Genomic DNA, 21,741 nt, shown 5'->3' with positions numbered 1-21,741 from the left:
AGCAACAAGATGCAGGTCAGATTACCAGTCACTTGTGATCAAGAACGGACTGGCCATCCACAGGGGCTGAGCAGCACTCTGGCTGCCTGGAACCTTGCAAGGGAATTCCAGACACTAGGTCTTGTGCTAAGACAGATCATTTTCCCTTGACCTGCTGGGCACTCACCACATGTCAGAATCCCCGTGGAAGGAAGCTGTCTCACTAGCATGATTGCTTAGCAGATTCCTGGGCCTCTGGCTCCCCACAGACTTGTGCCAGAGCTGTCTCAGGGAGTAACGCCTCTGACTGGTATGAAATCTCCCCATCACCCTAGTGTTGCTGCTGTTTCCCAATACACTGGGGGGTTTGCAGATGGGATTTCCAGGGACTGATTTGAAGATGCGGAGGAAACTGGCCGGGAGAGAAGGTGCTTCCTTCCAATCAAGGCAAGGCTGCTGTGCAGTGCTTCATCGAGGCCTCACCAGGCCCAGGCACAGAGCACACTGGTGGACAGAAGGGAGAGAGACAGGAACAGCAGTCTGTACCCCACAGTTTTTTGTTGTTGTGTAATGCAGTCCCAGGTGAGAGATTTTTCTTTAATATTTAAAGAATTTTGCCTTAATATTTAAAATTTTGCCTTAATATTTAAAGTAAGACTGTTACTCTTTATTTAACTAGTTAATTTGCAGGCATGTTTGGTTTTTGGGTCATAACAACAATATCAACACCAGTTACTTCTGTCTTTTTCTCTATGTTTGAAGCAGAGACTGCTGTAAGACCAAGCAGTTAATAAAATGTCGCTTCTTGGTTGTACTCTACAATATGCCGTCTCTGTGTAATAGAGTTTGCTATTCTTCTTGTCTCCCTAACTGATTTCTATGTGGCTTGACCTATATATAATTAAAGCAGCTAGTGATTAGATTTTTAAAATCTCATCTCTGCATAAAATTTGCTTCCTGTATCAGTTTTAACCATAGACTAATGAAAAGTACTCAAGTCAGACCGTTGGTGGAGTGTTTGCTTCTTGTTAGGCACCGTGCTACCTGCTTTACGTATTCTTGTTTAATTCCCAGAGCAACCCTGAGAATTCACAGAACACTTGTGAGTTTGTTCTTTTATTTTTCCCATTTTACACACAGAAGATTAAGGCAGAGAAGGGTCCAGTGGATTTCCAGGGCTGCACGGCTCCGGTGCACCTCACTGGAGATTTGAACTTGGCCCTGGCCCCATCTCCTCCGAGCCTCCTGCTTTCTTGCCGGGCACCCTGGGACTGGCTCCCACCTCGAGGGGCCAGGACTCTGCCTGAGCAGAGGGACCAGAGGCAGGGAGTGCAGGTTGCGCCGGACAACACGCCTTCACTGTGGAGGCAGACTGTGCTCAGTCTGCCTGGGGAAGCCTCTCGGGGTAATTGTGCTTGACCAGCGCTGTCTCCACGCATCTCGCCTGCAGGTAGACCTCAGTGTGTGTTCATGCGGTGATGTACAGGAAAGCTTTAGGTCTTGATGGGAGTAATTCGGTGGTCTGGAAAGTTGCTGAAGTCACAATGAAGGGAAAGGTGATCCCGAAAGAAGTAAAATCTAAACGTGCCTCCTGCTCCGCCTGAAATCCGGACACACCCGTGACTCCTAATCACAGTGAGCGTCACCTTGTGAATATTACAGTTTTAAGCAGGAGGTTCCATAAGGTATGAATGTTAACATAAATGAAATTTGAGTTTTAAAATCGTAATGAGTTAAATTACCAAAAGAAAGGCACTAATCTCGGGTCCTCTGAGCTACCGACCTGACACAGACTTTGAGTAGCCAGGACAGCAGTGACGCTGGTCCTGAGACCCCGGGCGGTGTAACTCTTCTCAGCCTGTGCAGGCAGGGTGGTATGAGTCAGTCATGCTCACGCGGTTTTTTATAAAATTACTATTTTCCTCTAGTACGGCGGATGAAGGACCGTCTCCGGCAGCGCTCGGTGTGCACCCTGAGCTGGACTGCAGCATGTGAGGTGCCGGGAAGCGCTGGACCGGGGTGTGGACAGGGCCCTGTGACGGCAGGAGCGGGGGAGACAGTCGGGAGAGGGCCTGGCGGAGGCTGAGGGCTGTGGAGCACCGAGGGGGCGGCAGGACTTAGCCGCTCATTGTCACCTGTCCCCTCGGTGGCTTCGGAACCCCAGAAGCAAGGGGAAGCCACGTGGGGCAGGGGCTGGGCACAGGCGCCGAGGTGGCCAAGGAGCCCAGCCGGGTTGGCCCGGACAGGGTGCTGAGAGTGGGCACAGGGCAGAGGGCAGCACCCTAACCGGGCACTCGGATTGACCCTGGGATGCGGAGCCAGGGAGAGGCATTCACATGGAGGAGTTTTATCGGATTTGCATTTTCCCGTGAGAGCAGAGCCAGGGGCCTGTGTCTGAGGCCTGCTGTGATGCAGCTGGGAGTGATGATGGCCCACGGGCAGAGGAGGGATGAGGAGAAGTGAGCGCATCCTTGAGATGTCTGAAAGACAGCCCTGGGCCTGTGTGCGCACGCAAGCAGCAAGGACGGGGTGCTGGTTTGGCAGGGAGCAGGAGGGCCCCAGAGGGGTGCGAGGCATGGCCAGCTGCTGCACTGCAGGAGGACGCCCTGGGCAGTGGGACCATGCCCTGCAGAGAGGGGTTCAGGCTGCGGTGCTGGTGTGGGCCAGGAAGCCAGGGGTAGGTGAGGCCCCTGGTGACACCGGCGTGGCAGGGAAGCACAGCAAGAAGTGGCGGAGGAAGAGGGAAGCTAGTGCGTGGGACAGCACTTTCAGATGTTTCATGTTCCAGGAATTGGGGCTCAGCATTGTTGGCGGTGCTGCTGGGGGGAGGGCAGGGCTGGACATTGTGCTCGGTCTGGTGAGGGGAAGGTTGAAGGTGCCCAGGCCGGATGGTCAGTGACCTCTGCAGTGGTGCAGAGACGGTCGGTCTTCAGGAAGACGGTGTGGATGGACTGGAGAGCCAGGTGGAGTTGCAGCTCCATGCGGACACCGAGAAGAGCAGGGGCGGAACTGCAGGCTGCAGGGTTCAGCCGGGCGCAGGGCAGGGCTGGCAGCCGCAGCCTTGCGGTGCCCCTCTGCGTGCTGTCTGGTCTCCTGAGTGGGGTTCAGCGGGCTTTGCGGGGTGTGGGGAAGGCAGCAAGCAGGTGACCCAGCCCTGGACCTGCCTCGGTGTGTGGACAAGAGGAGGCACACGGTCCCCGGTGCTCTTTAGGTTCCTGGCACAAGGGGGCATTTGCTTGTAAGACTCTACACCCACTCTCTCCCGCTCACCAAGAGAGCAGGGGTTCGCGTCATAGGGAGCCGGGGCGGGCATCTCGTGGGGCCGGTGGAGCAGTGCAGGACCCTCCAGACCTGGAGCTGTAGAGCTGGACGACACCAGGAGGCAGGCGTGCGCTCTTGCGTTCCTCACCCAGACTGCCTGGACTCTGTCTCTGGACACGTGCTTTACTCTGCTCTACTCGTGAGCTCAGTGCTGGAGGTTTTCGCGAGCATCTCCAGCTCCGCTGCGGTTCTCAGAGTGGAGTGTGGCCCAGCGTCGGTGGGGGGTGAGGTTGCTACAAGAGGGCTGTGGCCAGAGGGGCAGGGAGAGGAGGTGGCCTGGCTGCGTCCTGACCAGGGCGGGGTCGGGGTCCCATCCCCCACAACAGGAAGTGCTGCCCTGGTGAGGTGATCGCTCTTGTTCTTCGCGCCGTACCATTAACTGTGACACAAACAGACGTTTAAAGACTGTCACCTGCTGTTTCATGCTGCAGTGGGGTCTGGACACGTCAGTGGTGATCAGTCGCACACATACATCTATTCTAACTTTACAAATAATCCGGTCTTCCCATTCAGCTTTTGAAATCCTACCTGTCCTTCAGGTCTGGGTTTAAATCTTAGCAGCTTCTCAGGTTATTACCATCATTTCCTGCCAGTAGCAGATCATGTCTTCCTCTGTGACTCTCTTTGGTGAGAGCTCCGTGTTTGTCTGCATTCTTTCCTTCCGGGTGGCACGGCACGGCCTTGCAACGGAAGGTTCAGTGGCTGCCGGTGCTGAGCAGCGCCTGCCTCACACGGCTGTGGTCAGGAGCTGGTGAGTGAGTGGACGCGAAGCCGTTTGCGTGTTCAGAGCCCCACAGAGATATGGACCATTTCAGGAAATAACGTAAGGGTTGAAGACCAGGGCTGAGGCCCTGTTTGTGGTGTGGGATGTGTGGAAGGCAGCAGTGGACGCCTGCTCTTCCTGGGCTCGGGTGTGTGTTTGGTGTCAGTTTTTGTTGCTGCAGCAACAAATGATCACAAATCGGTGCTTACAACACACGCCCGGGTCTCGCGGCTCGTGGTCGGAGTACTAGGAGCGGGTTTGTTTGGTTTCTCTGCACCAAGCCTCCTAAGCCCAGGGTGTCAGGCGGCCTGCGCCTTCATGTGCCCATTGTGTCCAAGTGCCTTTCGGGTTTTACTGTTTATGTTGTGAGAACACTTAGCATCTCTGTTAGTGATTTCTGAGCATATGTGATATTGTCATGAATTATATCAATCGCAGTGTACAACATATCCCTTAAAGCCATGGCTGCTCCGAGCGCTTGAACGCTGACTTTGTACAGGGCCTTGCTTGCCATGGAGTGTACGTGGTGCCAAGACGAGTGCCCCCTGTTGCAGACCAGCAGCAACCATGGAGTCGTTTGAGCTCTGCCTTTGCGTCGGCTGCAGCTCTCGCCCAGCGAAGGAATGGTCTCTGGAGAATCCAGGGCCATCTTTGTTAAGTGCAGGTATTTTCATGTCCCAGCCATCTTGGCCAGGGGTGATAATTCTCAGATGAAGGCTTAGGCTGTGAGCGTCTTTGGGGACGCTCCTTCTGCTCACTCCTGTGCACAGCATGGATGCGCCAGACGGGAAACTGGACTGACCCTCAAACGCCCAGAGCTGCTCCTCCGCCTCGGTGAATCACAGGCTTCTCACTGCAGTGTGCGCTCAGCAAAGACAGGCTGTCGCCCAGAGGGTGTGTCCCTCGTTAGGGGTAGAACTAACCCGAATGAGTGAGGTTGACAGTAACTCCTTTCTCTCACGACTGTTGCCGCTGTGTATGCAGATAAACAGAAGAGAAAACAAGAGGCCGTGTCCGCCTGAGGAGGGAGTACTGATAGTAGAAAGACAATTTCATTGTGCATAGGACTTCTGAAACCTTTCATCAAGTATTTTAAGCCTATTATTGTTCCTACGTTCAAATGAGGGCTCCAAGCATGGTAGGGCTATTTAAGGCACTAGTGCTATAAAACTACTAAAAATCTGGAACAAGAAATGATTCTGATTGTGAGTGTTTTCCCTGCATCTTAACAGGTGTGAGACAGAAGACAGAGCACAGACTTGGGCGCTAGACACCCTGCGCCCGACTGTGACTTCCTTCTGCTTCTCGGGTGCTGGGGACCCAGGGATCCGTACTCCTGTTTTCCCACCTGTAAACAGGGAGAGGCACCACTGAGGACCCCCTCGAATGTGTGGATGGACATAAAACACTTAGGGTTGTGCCCAGGACATAGAGTGCCCTGTGAGAATTAGGCTTCTTTTTGTAAACTCACAGTTGCTCTACCTTCGGGTCTTTAATAAGAGCTACCTTGCCTGGAGCTGCTCCAGGGGTCCCTGCTGGAACTTTTAGAGCTCCCGCACAGCCTTTGCAAACAGCATGACAGTGATCTGAGTAGTTGGGATTCGGGCCTGAAGTCGGGAAGTTCTGAGTTTTAGAATTAAATGAAAAGTAGAAAGTAACTTTCTGAAAAATTAGTTTGCTCTGTGTATCTACCTGTCTGTTTCATGCAGATGTCACAGGAAGAGTGTGCTTCACCTCCAGGATGTACATTTAAGGGTCAGAAGTGCTCGGTCACTGTGAAAGGTTGAGTGGACTTTCTCACTTCCTCGTCTCCCGGGGACCTGTTCCACAGAGCATAGAGATCACTTGAGCTGAGTTCGGGAGCTGTAGGCTGCTGTGCAGGGACGGTCACGATAGCCTCCCACGCTGGGAACCTCCCACGCTGGGAACCTCCCACGCTGGGAACCTGGAGGGTGCGGTTGGCAAGGCCCGGGAGGTTTCCTGATGTTGTCTTCCCTTAGTCCCTGGGCCTTGCGTGTCTCACTCTGTCCCTTGGCGTGCCTGATGATTTAGCTGCCCCGCCCCAGCCCCAGCCCCGCACCTCGGCATCAGCATTTGAGTTGCCGCTGTCCTGAGCCCCTGGTGTCTGTGTTCCTGTTCGTGGAGTTCACCCCGTGGGCAGCTGGGCAGCGCTCGATCAACACTGCGAGTAAGAGCTGAGCAGACGAGCGCCTGAGGAGGGTGGGAAGAATCCGCTGCACCGGAGCTTCCCTTCCGTGTCTGTGGGGAAACTGGGAACCGTAAGACACGACCACAACAGTAGCCAGTGGCTGGACGCCGTTTTGGATTAAACAGAGCCCTGCAGACTGGGCTTTTGTCCAGTCCTCAGATACACCTGGTGACTGGCCACGTGATTACCACAATGTAGGTAAAATGTGTGAGTTGGTGATCAGTTGGGGTGGCAATGCATTCCTCCCAGGGACCTTCGCAGGTGCTCGGCTTGCGTAGCTGTAGCTGTCGGTGAAAGGAAAGTTAGTAGCAGCGGGAATGATCTCCACTCGGCCCTCCACGGGTCCTTGTGTTGCAACTTTGAATCCATAGGCATGAAGCAGACACCCATGCACTTTATGTACAAGGAAGAAACAGAACATTTTTGATTCAGATCGTACCTGCCATATTTTCAAATCAGGGCTAAAAACTGGGAAAAACAGTTTACAGCAGAACTGCGTTTTCTGAGTGCTGTTTGTTAAACGTCACGGGTTTGTTTTGGTGACACTGCCATGGTGGAAGGATGGCGACTGCTTCACAGGCCTGCTTAAGAGGGATCAGGTCTGGGCATCATTAGTGTCTCTCAAGGGCCTGGGCGCCGGCCAGCTTTCCCTGTGATCGTGGCTGCTGGCCCGGAAGACCTCTTCGTCAGCAGACGCCTGGCTGCAGACTCGGTTGCAGGTTCAAGCAGCTCGTCAGAGACCAAGCTGCATGTGGCTAAAAGCTAGCGAAGCCTCCCTCAGTTTTCCAGCGGCTCTCACCCAGCCTTATCTCAGCACTTGGTAATTCATAAGAGTTTTCCCTCGCTTCCGCTTGGGAGAACTCTTAACACGTTGCCAGTGAGACGTGGGGGTGCTCGTTTCTCCAGCAGGAACTGGGTGACAAGGGAAGAAGGGCCTTCAGGGACGGGAAGCGGCACCTGCATCCTTCAGTCTCAGGAAGGAGCCCAGTGGCAGACATCACGGGACCCTGTTTTGCCTCGTGGAAGCATTTCGTGGAGATGGGCTGGGCGTGGGGCCTAGAGACTAGCGATCAAAGTAGGACAGCAGTTTCTCCTCAGGGACGTCAGGTTCCCCAACCCCGAGAAGAGACGCGGGATCTGAGTCTGTGCTGCTGTCTTCCAGGGAGGCTGTCGTCAGTCAAGGGTCTGAGCTGAGCGGGAATGGGACCTGAAGGCTGCCGTCGCGGAGTGGTCCCGGGCAGAAGTGCAGCCGGGACCGTGGCCCTCCATCGTGTTGGAAGGGTGGGCACGCAGACGTGAGCCTTGTCTCGGGGAGGGCAGGCACCCGAACCCCACACCTTTGCTGAGTGGGCACACTGGGGCCAGGTGTTCACGCTGTCAGATTTCAGGGTCTCAGTTCCTTGTCAGTAGAAGTCCCAGGTGGGGAGTCAGTTGCCGGGCGAGACAAGAGACCAAGGAAGCAGATGGGATGGACAGATCCGCCCTAAATTCTGACAGAGCATCCTGGTGGAAGGCAGAATGTTTTCTGGCCTGAAGGAGCATTTTAAACAAGGGTATTTTAAGTCAAGTTAGAGTCCTAAGCCAAGGACAATATTTTATATTCAGTACTGGGAAGGTATTTTCTGTCAACAGTAGAAGGTCATCCCTTCTCTGAAACAACAGTCTTGTTCCCAGAAATGAAGGATATGGAATTCTAATACTGTTCAAACAATGAGAAGAAAACGCAGAGTGTCAGAGAGTGTTGTTTGCATGGAAATCAGGAGTGGAGGATCGTAAGGGTACTGACCCATTCTGAGCGAGAGTTGGTATATTAATAACGAAACTTGGGAGGAAAGCTGTGTTCTTTCACATGCACATGGACACAAGGGAGCTATTTGTATTAGAGGAAGAGAAATTGTAACTGAGCGACAGTTCTCTACAAAAGCAGATAAAGTTAAACATTGCAGCTCACGTCATTAGTCTTACTAAGCAGAAGCACAGTATCTGGTAAACATACTATTTAATTTTTGTCCAGAGCCCCTTTCATGAAAATGAAGCTATTTAGTACAGTTAACAAAATGGGATACAATTGCAGGAACACTGTGGCTAAAATATATCCTACGTGGTCCCTTAACTGGTGTGTGAAAATGTCATCCAAAAAAATAACCTAGTAGTCTTTGATGACAGTATTCACCTGAGCAGTTGATTCCCTCTTGAACAAATATATTTTTTTCAGTAAGACAGAAGAAAACTAATTGCTTCATGGTGTGGCTGTTTTCTGAGTGAATTCAGAAATCCTGTCCAGATGACCACTTTTAAAAGACATTGATGTGCTCACCCAACCCTGCAGAGCAGTCCTGGAGCAATTGATCAGATGGTGAGGCTATCAGCTTCTCTGGTAAATCACACTGATCATTACTGTACAGCTGTAAAACCTTTACAGTAGTTTCAACTCCCAAACAGGGTTATAAATAGAGATACTTCCTGTTTTCCCAAATCTGGAGGTCTGGTCTAAAGTCTAGTTTTGACCTGGTCACTCAAGTTTTAAAGAAGCGATCAGAGGATAGCCACATCATGTTAGATTCATTAGCCAGTAGTAGATGCGTGAGTAACACCTCTGCTTGAACTTGGAGTTGAACTGGCTGGGTCTTCATGACGGATGATGGCACTGCAGTCCTTGTGTCTTTGTGGTCACTCGTGGAGGCAGAGCACCACTGTGACCACCCACACCTATACAGGTGCCACACCTTGCTTCCAGGAGGAGGGACAGCAAGGCCACCGCAGCCCTCAGCAGATGCGTCATTGCTGGAACTTGGTCAGTAGCTCCCTCCGGGCGTGGAGAGGTTGAGAATATTTAGCTCCGGCTTCTGCAGCTGCTGTTTCCGGGCAGGCAGGGGCTGAAGGCTTGGGTGTGGGGTCACCTGTGGCCTCTGCAGCTGGTAAAGTATCTACTCATCGTCTTCGCCACTTCCGTTAGAGTCTAAAAGCACCGCGTAGTCTATTTGAACTGAAAAATACTTCCCCTCTTGACAAATAGGGTGAGTGTTTTCCTTCCTCTTAAATTTATGAAGTTCTCTGCCTGGTTTTTCAGCAGCAGAATTGGAAGTCGCTGTGCTAAAGCCGTCCCAGCCCATAGTCTGTGATAACAGGTCACCGAATGTGGGGCGCTGCTCGGCCAGGGACAGTGAAACCACTGATAGTTTTGAGGGGAATCAGGCTTTATCAGATTTAAAACTGTACCATCTGTGTCAAGTCATGCATTTTCAGACCCCGAAAACACTTGTCATCGCGCACAGGACGTCTCAGACGATCCTCAGCCGCAGCAAGTGTGGCCTGTAGGGTGGGGACGAGTAGGTTAGATGTGCGTGCTCGCTGTGATAAGGGTGCTGTGTCACACGCCGCCTCCAGCCACTGCTTGCCATTCCCGGCAGTGACCCTGCTATATAGTAGAAGAATAAATGAAACTCTAGAGAAAGTTTTGAAGAATATTCGATATTTGAACTGTTTTTAAAAAAATAGGTTTAAAAAGAAATATGTTGCCAACTCAGGGACAGTTTTTCGTGTCACTGACGTGTAAACCAGTAGACTGAGCAATGCATCCTTTCTTAGAAGCTACAAAAGGAAGTTACTAGGATGTTCTGTTGGTAACTAAATGTCATCTGCGGTGGAACCCATACTGAAGACCATGAAAGGCGTGTGGGAGGCCCAGATAGAGATGAACAGCCATCTTTCAGAGGAAAGAACTTTCAGCTGTTAAAATCTACATAATGCAAAGTTAGTTTTCAACATGTATGAGATAACATGCTCCCTGTAGGACTCCAGAAGCAAGAGGTAGCCTCTTTCTCAGTTCCTTAATCTACCAGTAGTTTAAAAATTCTTCCTGCACCCAAATAATTTTCAAAAAGAAAAGAAGGGAGATGGGAAGCTGGTTTTGCAAGCCATGTTTCGGAAAGTCTCACTCTTACAAGTTAAATTTCCCCGGAATGATTAGGTAACACAAGCACACAGGTCTGTGCCAGCAGCACATGAGTAATACTTTACTTGGAAGTTTATTTTGGAAGGTGAGGTTCCTGCACATGGCACGGGTCACGTGCTTGGCTCAGAACTGTGTGCCAGACGGTGCGTGGAGGCCTGGGAGTCAGCCTGAATTCAGCAGCAGCCTCTGACACTCGCTGAGGTCTGCCTGTGAGGATGTACCCTTCCCCCATCTCGATCCTTTCACCTGTGCAGTGGGACCCCTACAAGGTCCTGGAGATGAGATGTCAGTGCTCTGCATACCTCCCTCCCAGCCATAAGTGTCCCTAAGTGCTGGCTGAGTCTGCCACAGGGTGATAAGAAAATGCCCTTTAAGGACTCTGCATTTGAGGTCTCACAGAATCATTAGTTGCGATTCCATGATTATACAGAGTCTACCCCCCAAAATGTACACACTTAAGGTTTTTTTTTCCTGAAGTGTGTATACATTTTTTGGTGAATGCATTTCTCTACTTCAGAACCAGGATTTCTTTTTTTTTTTTTTTTTTTTTTTTTTTTTTTTTTTGTCTTTTTGAGACAGGGTTTCACTCTGCAGTTCAAGCTGGCCTTGAGATCACTTTGTAGCCCAGGCTGGTCTCGAATTCACAATGATCCTCCTGCCTCAGCCTCCCAAGTGCTGGGGTTACAGGCATGGACCACCATACCCTGCAGAACCAGGATTTCTTATAATGTACATAAACATTACTTTCACAAGCATTTGTGAATACCACCTTTAATGCATTGTATTACTGTTATGCTCAGATAATTTTTTTTTTTTTTGAATGGGGCCCTGCTAGGCAGTTCAGGCTGGCCTTGAATTCACTGTGTAGCCCAGGCTGGCCTGAAACTCATGGCAAACCTCCTGAGTGCTAAGGGTATAGATGTGCACCACCCACCTGCCCGGATAATAATAATTTCTAAGAGTATTATCTGCAGTATACAAAAGGAATACTTTCAGACTTTTATAAGATACGATTCTAACATGAAAGTGGGTATTCTGCTTGTTTACTAATGTACAATTTTAAGGGTAATAGTTTTAGAAGGGTTTTTCCTCCTTTTTTAGGGAATGGGGACTGAACCCAGGGCCTGCGATGTGCTAGGTAAGCATTCTACCACTGAGCCACATCCTAGCCTCTAGCAGTATTTATAAATGCAAATTCCTATAATGTGTGACACTTTATACTCAATCTACTTAACTTATAAGTTATAATTCATAGTACTTCTATTGAAAGAGAGTTGTGTTTTATGGTCATAATTTTAAAAGAGCACATATGTGTTTTGCAGCTTTCCTTTGGCTAACAGCTTTATTCATAATTGCCAAGCTTAGAAGCAACCAAGCTGTCGTTCAGCAGGTGACTAGATAAATAAACTGTGGCACATCCAAAAAAAGGGAAATTCACACTGGAGAGAAATGAGCCATCCAGCCGCAGAAGGAGGTGAGGAACCTTAAATGCAATCCCAAGCGGAAAAGCCAGCGGAAAAGGCTTCATGGTGTGATTGTGAGCGTGTCGTAGCTGGATAAGTCAAGGCTGTAAAGACAGAAAAGGCACGAGTGTGTGCTGGAGGCGGGAGAAGCAGAGGCGACAGCGCAACAGGTGATTGTGGAGGGAGGGCAAGTGCGGCCAGGCGTAGTAGTGAAAACACGCCATTGCATCCGTGTCAAAACCCTGGCACAGCGCCTGCCTGTCAAGCGCAAGGTCGTGAGTTTGATTCCTGGTACCGGAAAAAAAAAAAAAAAAAAAAAAAAACACCCTCGAGCATACAGTATTGAGCTGAGCGTCAGTGTAAATCGGGCTTTGGCTGGTAGTGCTGTCTCAGCCTAGGGGCATCGGGGTAGTAATATACCTTTCTGTACCTGATGTCGAGACTGAGGTGGTTGTATGTTCGTCGTACACGGGGTATACGGGGACTTGGAACTTTCTGCTTAGTATTGCTGTGAACCTTACACTGCTCCAAAAAAGCTTATTTTAGCAAACACGTATAAAACAAAAGGAAGAAAACGTATACACTCAGCGACTAAAGAGGAGTACTTGGTTCTCTAAGTAGTTTGCTCACCAAAAAGATAAGATGAAATAAAATGAATGTGTGTGTAAAAGTTAACTGTCCCTGAGTTTTGCTCAATTCTATACAATTCAAGCTAATTCCTTTTATAGATCATTGCTTTTGTAATTACTGACTTTGCTATTCATAACTAGTATTTATTGATACTGATAATGGCTTCATAGTATTTGTGAAGTTTAAGAAAGCAATAGAAAAGAGCTATGAACTTGACAAATGCATAAACAAATTCCTTACAGATAACATATTTCAATTTTTCAGAAGTCATTTTATCACTCCTGCAGGCAAGGTAGAAAGTTGATGTTGCACAGTGAAATGCGTAAGTTAAAAATGTTCGGACTTGCATTTTTATTATAAGTATGAAAAGTTGTTTGGGATGACACATTCACTGAGAATCATATTTTTTTCCAGAGAATAAGTTTTGCCATTTCCTTAGAGCTGAAAGGGAGCACCCTGATACCCAGCAGTGGGGACTGCTCTCTCAGAACACAGAGAAAGTTGTGGCGTTGCTGATGCTTCCTGCATTGAGACTGGGACAGGGACAATCCGGGCCTTGGCTAGGGGACCACACAAGGTCAGCTGGTGTCCAGCCTGCAAGGCCTCTTCACTGGCCTGACATGGACCACACAGGCCTAGCGAGGCTAATCTAATAAACACAGTTTCAGTGTTCATTAAAATCAGCAAGATTAACCAACCCAAAGCCCAGAGCTAAACTTTTAAACCTGAGTGAAAACTTTTGCCTGAAGAGACCAGTGCCATTAACCACGAAGACGGGCATCTGGGGAGGAAATAGTGCAAGTGATAAAGCATCAGCTGTTGCATTAACTGTCATATGAGAAGAAAATTTCTCAGTGATAGAAACCAGTGTGCTAGAGCCTTAGCATAGGGACAAGGCCTTCTCCATGCTCTCGCTTTGAGATGGTACATTACTATGCCATTGAGTGTCTCAGAGAAATGTACTTACGTAGCCCTTAAATGTTTCCTTTTTCTTTTTCTTTTTTTTTTGCTTTTCTTTGTGTGTTTTTGTTTTTGCCATGAACCCTCTTCCATTTAGTCACAGAGAAAAAGTTTTATAAAATAATGTCAGATTTTGGTCATAAAGAAAGGCAACCATTAAGTGCATGTGATGGATTTTTTTTTTTTTTTTTTAGCTAGAACTAGCTCTGTGGCTTTTTCTTAGGAGAATAAGAAACTTCTTAGAAACAGGACAATGTGTCCCCTGCAAGTAACAGTTATTAGAATCCTCATTTTTTAAAATACTGGCTTTATCAGGCGTCTGAATCTTTCCGAAGAGATTGCCATTGCTAACCACACTTAGCTTCGCTGTGGAATTAATAATGCTCAGTGGCCCATTAAGATTCATGCAGTAGCATTAAATAATTACTCCTGCTTTGTATGTTCCTGTTGGTTTAAAAAATTGAAATTAGCTGTAGGGGAATTCAGGACGTCCAAGTCTGAAGCAAACGCATGTACACATCACTCTTAACGAAGAGGCAGTTGGGAGGGCCAGGCAACACACCGCTGTCCTGTCGTGGTGACAGGAAGCAGCAGAGCCCGGGGAAGAGGAAGGGCATTGCTGGCATCGTCCAGATGGTGGTGATCACTCGGGGGACCCTGCAGCAGAACGCAGCCCACACGGCAGAGGGCTCGCTTCTCATAGACCTCACGTGGTCCTGGTCCAAGTGGAGAGGAGCCTCCCGCAACCCGGTGGCACATGCGGGGTCAGCAGGGAAGAAGCTGGCCACTTAGAGGGCAGCCTCACACAGGCCTCAGTGCCGCGCTCGGGCCGGCAGAGGTGCAGAGGCCGCAGCTGGCTTTGGGGTGGAAGCAGCAAAACCTCGAGGGCTCTGAGCATTGGGAAGAGCGAGCAGGAGTTCTGCAGCCTGCCTGCACTTCTGTGCCTCAGTTTGCTCGTCTCTGACGGAGTTTCTGACGCCCCACAGGCTGTGTGAGGACTGAGTGGTCAGCAGAGCAAAGTGCCCTTCGCAGTGCAGTGTGGTCGGGGTCGGGGTCGAAGCACATCCTCCGCGGCCTCCACTCCAGAACCGAGGGGAGGGCGGCTCCTGCAGCTTTCTTTTCTCTTTCTTCTTTTCTTTTCTTTTCTATTGTTTTGTTTCATTTTCTTCCCTGCCCTTTGCTTTGCTTTTTTTTCTTTTCTTGCTGGTGCCAGGGATTGAACTCAGAGTCAACTCGTGAGTGTGTTAGATAGCCGCTCCACTGCTGAGCTGTATCCTCAGCCCCGTCTGTTTACCTTGCATTCCTTCTATTTGTGTTTTGAGACCAAGTCTCCATAAATTGCCCCCACTGGCTCTGAGTGTAGCGATCGATCCTCCTGCCTCGGCCTCCGGGCTCAGTGGGATTACAGGTGTGCGCGCCATAGCCCACTGCGCTCATGGCTCAGTTTGTAGAACAGAGTGTCTGAGGTTCTAAAAGGGGAGACTGTGCTCAGCCAGGAGGAGGCCGCGCTGAGGGCTGAGCTCCCAGCTCGCTGCTTCTCAGGCTCAAGGGCTCTGGAGGGCTTTGTGCCCTGGGGGTGAAGAGGTGGCACCGAGGTGTGCCGGGGCTAGGGGGGGACCAGGTCGCTGGCTGGGCCAGGCATAGCCTCCTGCCGTAGCCCTGAGCACAGAGCTCTGGGTGCCCTGCCTGGGCTGCGGGGCGTCGAGGTGCAGGCTATCGGCCGACTGCACCTCATCCTCAGTGGTATTTTGAAAATGGTTTCGGCCGGGGCTGTCAGGCACGCACGTTTCCCATCGTGTCTAGGATGTGTGGCCCCGGCCTTCGTTCCTGTGTGGCCTGGCAGGTCCTGCTGAGTCTGCAGCCGAGCAAAGGTGTGAGGCAGAACTGCCGGTGGGGACCAGCGGTGGCACCCAGTGTCCTGTCCTTCCGCTCCCCCCGTGAAATGCAGTGCCCGAGGCTAAGGGGACATTCAGATAAACAACAGATCCTTTCTAAATATAAGTTGTCCCATGCAATTATTCTTTCCTAACCCTGGCAACCTGCTCTGCCCCATTTATAATGCTTCTCCTGGCAGTGTAGGTGCCAAGTGAGGAGAGCTGTCCTTGTGACGCTGAGAGAAGGTCTTGGAACACGTCTGCCGCGGAAGCCTGGAGGAGAGGGAGCGGGACCTCCCCGGCCCGCGTGCGAAAGGGGAGCGGAGCAGTGTGAGCAGAATCGCTTCAGTGCCGTGCGGAGACCAGAAGCTGTCCTGGCAGCGGGGTGACGGGGTGGGCGGCACCCGGTGGAGGTCGCTCCCAAGGTCCAGGTGACATCTCAGCGCCTGTTGGGAGAGACACTGCCGAGAGCTGGGGGTGCGGTTGTGAGACTCCAGGTCCGGCTCTGCGTGCTGTCTCCTCCAGGCGACACTGGCCTCTTTTCGCTCCTGTCCCATTAATTCTCCTCTCCTGGAGTGGCCTCGCCCACTGCGGTTAGTGAGCCCCCGTCCTCCTCCCAAAGCCGGGAGGACACCAAGGAGGTGGCTGGGTGGACGGAGCTCAGCGCACCCACTGGGTGACATCACACTGGAGCTCCTGAGCAGGCTGGCAGGAAAGCAGTTTTAAAAACATCCTCAGGGAGATAATGTTATTTTTAAAATACCCTTACATTTTGAAGAGCAGCTTTAGGTTTGCAACAGAACTGAGCAGAGACACAGAAAGTGCCCTGTGCTCCGTGCCCAGCTGGCCCAGCTTCCCTGGCGCAGCCCACAGTGGCACGGCGGGTGCACTGACTCTTAGCTCTTAAGGGTGAGAAACCAAGGGCTTGGAGGGGAGGCTCAGACCCCAGCGAGCAGGGCTGGCTCAACGCCCTGCGTCCTCGACCCAGCCTCTGCCGGCGGTGCTGTGCGTGGTGCTCCTCTGGTCTGCCCCGTCTTCGTCTTCGGGAGGACATTCGGGAGCAGTGGAGCCAGGGGCTGGGCGGCGTCTCCTCTGGTCTAGAATCTGGTGACTGAATGAGTGGCAGGGTTAGGCTGGAGCTGGTACGTTGATTCCCTCATTCTCCCTCCTGCAGTTCTACCAAAGCCTGGGGGAGGGGAAGATGATTCAGTGACTTTAAAAATATTTTGTGCTGGGATTATGTCTGAAAATTCAAGAAATGATTTTATATGGCAGGCAAGTCATTTCTGCAGAGTTTGCTGGAAATTAATGTCCGGCTTTTAAAACCAGTGCTTTTCAAACTTGTCCCACATGTGACCCTCGGGCAGGGGCTCAGGGCTCTCCACTCCAACCGCCTGCGACTCAGCCGAGTCCCCGCCCAGACCTGGCCTGGCCCTGACCGGGCCTCCGTGTCCTTTCGGCGGTGGAGACGTGCAGATCGCTGCACATGGCCTTCCCCGAGCGCCACACCGCACGCTGCTCATAAACACGCGGGACAGCCTGGTCTCCTGGCCTCTTGGTCTCAGTTCCTCCCCAGAAGACCTGCTAACTCCACAGCCCTGGCACCGAACTCAGGTGCTTACACGTCTAACTGTGCAGAACCAGCGCAAGCATGTCTGAGCCGTGCTGCGTCTGCTGGCTTTTCCTGACCCCACAGCTGCTGGTGTGGGCGAGACAGGCGTTGGACAGAGACCCCGTGCTGCTCTGACCTGTGTTCTCTGGCCCAGCAACTCCGCCACCCAATGAGCCGCCCCACCCCAAGCCCTGCACCCGACCCCGCTCCAGCCGTCCTCCTGACTGTCCCCGCCACGAGAAACACCAGCCCCATCCAAGCACCCAAGCACCACCTGTAGTGTGCATTGGGCACTACAGGAGTCAGATCTTTGCTGGGTCAGCCAGCCAGCCGGGTCCTTGAGCAAACCCAACACAAGCTCAGTTCTGGGACCTTTACAGCAGCAGATGAACTTTTAGAACTACCAGGTCCTTCGTGGCCTTCAACCTGAAAAGAGCCCTTTCATCTTCTGCCTTTTGGGTACCAAATACTGCGTACTTCTAAATGTATGGATGTGTAAAGAGTTTGTGTGTGGTCTAGATTTGCCTGGTTTCTTGTGTTTGCACTGCCTGTTTACCATGTTACCAGTAAATGTAGGAAAGTCAAGATTGCAAAGGTCAAAGGCACGTTTAGGTTTTTAACAAAAATACCTCACGTGTAGAGCGCGTCCTGTGGGTCAGGCGCTGTGTCAGGCCCTGTACTGCGCTATTTTACTTGCTGGTCACCTCAGCCAGGGTGACTTTCATCTGTTCCCGCGTGGTGAGGGCAGCACGTCAGCTCCGGATGCGAGTGGCCGCCCTGGGAGTCACGTCCCAGCTGCTGAGTTGGGATGTGAGACGCCTGTGTGCTGCCTTTCCCTGGTGCATCACTTCTGAGTAAACGGGAGGTTGTTCGCTAAGGCCCAGGGCAGTAAGCAGCATCTCAGCAGTGGAGGGCTGCGCTGAGGAGGAGGAGGAGAGGGTAGTGGTCAGCGCCATTGCCTGTGGTCCTACAGCCGCTCTGCAGTGGACACAGTCTCACTGGCTCCATCCCCGTGGCTGGCCCCTCGCTTCGCAGCTCCCTGTTCCCGTTTCCTCCTTCCCCTGTATTTCCTTCATGGCTCCACAGCCTCCTGACTCTTCCTGTGTGTGTGTGTGCTCCTGCATCTGCACGGCTCGCTGGCCTCCAGGTTCCGTCTGAACGTCTCCAGGTTGTACTGCCCTGTGTAGAGTGGAGGATTGGATCCATCCAGCCCCGTCCGTGTAGTGAGCGCCACACAGCAGACCGCCCATCCTGGAGGGCTCGTGTCCAGCCCTCAGGTATCTATCTTTGGACTGAGGGCCAGGGTCACTGTGGACATTCTGTGTAAGACCCCTGGAGGGGGGTGTAAGTGGGACTTGAGCTTGTGGGCTTCCTGAGGGGGCCATGAAAGCCTGACATCTTTGTAAGACCTGTCTGGTGAAGATGGAGAGATTTTCAAAAGGATGTTAATGTGTCTATGATGAAAAGTTCAAAATAGTTGGTTAAAGCTTCAGCAAGTAGAAATAGGCGCGAGGAAGAGCTCCTAGCAACCCCAAACACTCAGGTTAGGAAAGTGAGGAAGTGCAGGCAGTTTTCTTCCCACTGTCCTTGGTTAGGTGGGACATAGCATTGAAAACAAATTGCTAGGTACAACAGTAGTGTCGTACATAACATTTGAGTAGCTCCTGTGTTTACCAACTTGCATTGGCGGTTAACGAGGGTGTTGAGTGTGCACACTTTTATCTGCTGGATTGTAAGTGAGAGGGAATCCTGCCCCCTTCCTGTGTAGCCCTGCAGTGGCTTATTATTCAGGATAGGAGATGCTCCATAAATGATACTGCCTAGTTACTCAGCCTGGGTGTCAACTGAAAAGAAAGTACAAATCGAAGAGTCTCTTCTATAAGCAGAGAACCAAGGCTAAGTAAATGCTAGCTTTTGCCTGTCTTGTGCCTTACTTCCGCTCTCCTGAGTCAGTGGGTTGCTGTTACGAAATGTGTCGTTCTCGCCTGATTCTGTCTGCAGTTCATCAGCTCTACTGTACTTCACACCAACGCAAATGTGAACGCTCAGGACAGATACCTTGGTTTGCTTTTACTTTCTCTCTCTCTCGTGAGTGGCTCAGCATGCATTGAAGTCCTAATCTTCCTTTAGTTGAGGCCTGTTTTAAGCTCTGCCTTGACTGTCAAGCTGTGGAACCCTAATTAAGTTCACAAAAGGCTGCAGTAGAAAAGCCAGGGGCCTGTGCAGGAGCATCAGCCCTGTCCCTGGGCTGCTGTGCATTTTATGTACGATTTGTGAATCCAGTCTCATGATCATTCTGTGCCCATGTACACACACACACACACACACACACACACACACACGTGCACACACATGCCACACCTCTTCCTGTCAGTTTTAACAAGGTGGGTCAGGCTGAGAGGTGACTGCCCGCAGCAGCCCGTCACCGCAGTGGTTGTCTCTCACTTTACGCAGTCCTGTGGAAACCACCCTCAGACCACACTCTGACCACATCATCTCTTCTTTTCTAACGTCAGCGTCGGAATCTCCTGAGGGACCTGTTTGAAGAAATGTGTCTCCGCCATGTTGGATATGTGGGAAGCTGAGCAGTTAGTGTCAGGCTGTCCCGGGGACTGCGGTGGGAAAAGTTCACGTGCACTGCAGAGGAAACTCGAGGAGACCTGGGCTGGCAGCACCACCCACGCCACCTGACAAAGCAGCACCCTGCCCCGCAGAAGGACTGCAAGCCGAGTCCTTCTGCTGTGGGCGCTGGTCTTTATTCAGAATCAGCACTGAAATGAGCTATGATAACCTTTTTTTCTGTTTTATGTCAAGCGTATTCTAAAAGCTTCGGAATTTTTAAAGTTATCTTTGGAAATTTACAGGACAGAATTTGCCAAATAGAGTACATTTAGTGGAAAAAAACAAAATTCAGATACAATCTAAGGGTGGTTTTGTACATTTCATGTACCTGGCCTTTCAGAGCCTCCGTGGTCTCTATTTTTCATGGTGTGAATATAACTGATTTAATATGCTGTTTAACATTTAATAAACGTGCGACTGCCCTCTGTCAAGCAGTGCCCTCTGCAAGCACAGGCCATACTGATGGACCCTGACGCACGGTGAGGAATTCGGATTCTAGCTTTTCTAGATAAGGAGAGAGCCTCAGGCTGTGATTCTCTCCTGTGTGTGTGACTAATTGGTGACACTGAAGGGATTATAAGTGAAGTTACCTGGCCGCAAACCAATGGCACTTTCCAGTTAATGTGTAAGAAGGAAATCTTGACGCACTCCCCTGGTCAGGGTCTTTCGATTTTGGAAGAGCACCAGCTGAGTGTCAGTGGGTGGGCTGTGCCGGTCTATTCGCTCTCCGCTTCGCTCTAGAGCCGGCCAGAGTGAGAACCAGCCCCACTCCCTGGCCTTGGACAGTGTCGAGGCTCAGAGTCACGTTCTGTTTCCAAGTTCCAAGCTTCAGTGTCTTCGTCTACCAGATGATACTAATACAGTGTATTTCACAGCACTGTAGCAAAAAATAAGTTCTACACCCACTGCAAACGTTTGAGAGTCCCCAGCAGGCGGTAGAGAGCCCCACTCCAAGAGTAGTGGTGACAGTGGTGAGAGAGCTTAGAGGCTCCCTGCTGCCTTCGAGGCAGGCAAGGCTCCTCGTGAATACAGCCGCACTGACCTCACCGAGGAGTTCTGGTGAGTGGACAGAATGGTATCTGTGACGTGTGATGCATCTGTGTGATGCATTTGAAGACATTTTAAAATATGGGAGCTGATTAACACTTGAGGAGCCTGTCCGTCCTTCGTTTCCAAAGGACAGTGGCATGAGGAAGTTCTAAACAGCTGAGTCCCTCAACTTTTTAAAAGAAAATCTATGCAAAAGTAATTATATGTGGTGTTTGAGTCATGAAAAAATGTGTACAACTAATTTATGGGGTGGAAGTTTGGCTTTTCAAACATAGACATATGTACGCACATGTTCAGTAAAAGTGATTAAAATACATGGGAGGTTATTTTAATGTAGGTATAACCACAAAGTGTACTTTTTATTTCTTATAGATATTTCAGAAGTACTTCTCCGTAAGTCTTGATCAGGAAACATTAGTGCTTAAAGTGAGAATTTTGAATTTTTGTCTACACAGCATGAGGTAAACAAAGTAGAACTTAAGGCAAAAATATGCATTTTAAATTTAGAGTCTTACAGATCTAATTTGTTAGGAGAATTAAGTAGATAAATGTAGGAATGATTCATCCTTTTGGGATAAGCTCACTTTCTGCTATAGGGAACTGAATTTTTTAAATGGTACTTTTATTAACAAGGATTAAGTGGACTCTAAAGAGAAAGTTTTCCATTTCTAAGCATAAAAGGGTAGTTGTATGTACATGATGTACATACATGTTCTAATTTATTTATACCATCACTGCCCTTTTAATTAAGCCATGAACTGTCATGTTTCAGCTTAGATTTAAAATACAGGGTCTACCGCTAGCAAAACCATCCCAGCTGAAATCTGTCCCATGTCTTCTTCCAGATGATGAAACATGCCTGGGACAATTACAAACTGTACGCCTGGGGGCTGAACGAGCTGAAGCCCATCTCCAAAGGCGGCCACTCCAGCAGTCTGTTCGGTGAGTAGCGGGGTCGGCGTCTGTGCGCCGGCCTGGGCTTGGGGGGCGGAGACTTCCTGTGACGTGCGGAGGTGCGTGTGACGTGGCGGAGGTTCCTGTGACGTGTGCAGGTGGGTGTGACGTGGCGGAGGTTCCCGTGATGTGCAGAGCTTCCTGTGACGTGGAGGTGCGTGTGACATGAGTGGAGGTGCGTGGCACGTGCGGAGGCGCGTGGCACGTGACGTGCGGGGTGTCCTAGGACGTCTGAGGGGCGTGGCGCGCGGTGGCTGCGAGCCGGCAAGGCGGGAAAGCTGGAGGCGTGGTCGGGCTGCGAGCTGTCTCCCCTCGCCTGCTGTCCGCGCGGGCGGAGTCGCGGCCCCGA

The 21,741-nt window shown here is 50.8% G+C and overlaps 1 protein-coding gene across 1 annotated transcript in view; it reads left to right on the top strand.

Moving 5' to 3' along the window:
• Man1a1 (mannosidase, alpha, class 1A, member 1) overlaps positions 1-21,741 on the top strand; it is a gene marked incomplete in the record, with an annotated part of 142,587 nt that overhangs the window by 15,616 nt on the left and 105,230 nt on the right. The window contains 1 exon segment of the mRNA XM_013516640.1: positions 21,284-21,380. Within this exon segment, the coding sequence (XP_013372094.1) occupies positions 21,284-21,380 (97 nt within the window).

The sequence above is a fragment of the Chinchilla lanigera genome, unplaced genomic scaffold, assembly GCF_000276665.1.
Source record: "Chinchilla lanigera isolate Chin_1 unplaced genomic scaffold, ChiLan1.0 scaffold00035, whole genome shotgun sequence".
Lineage (NCBI taxonomy): Eukaryota > Metazoa > Chordata > Mammalia > Rodentia > Chinchillidae > Chinchilla > Chinchilla lanigera.
This window is presented reverse-complemented; position numbering and strand designations above follow the sequence as displayed.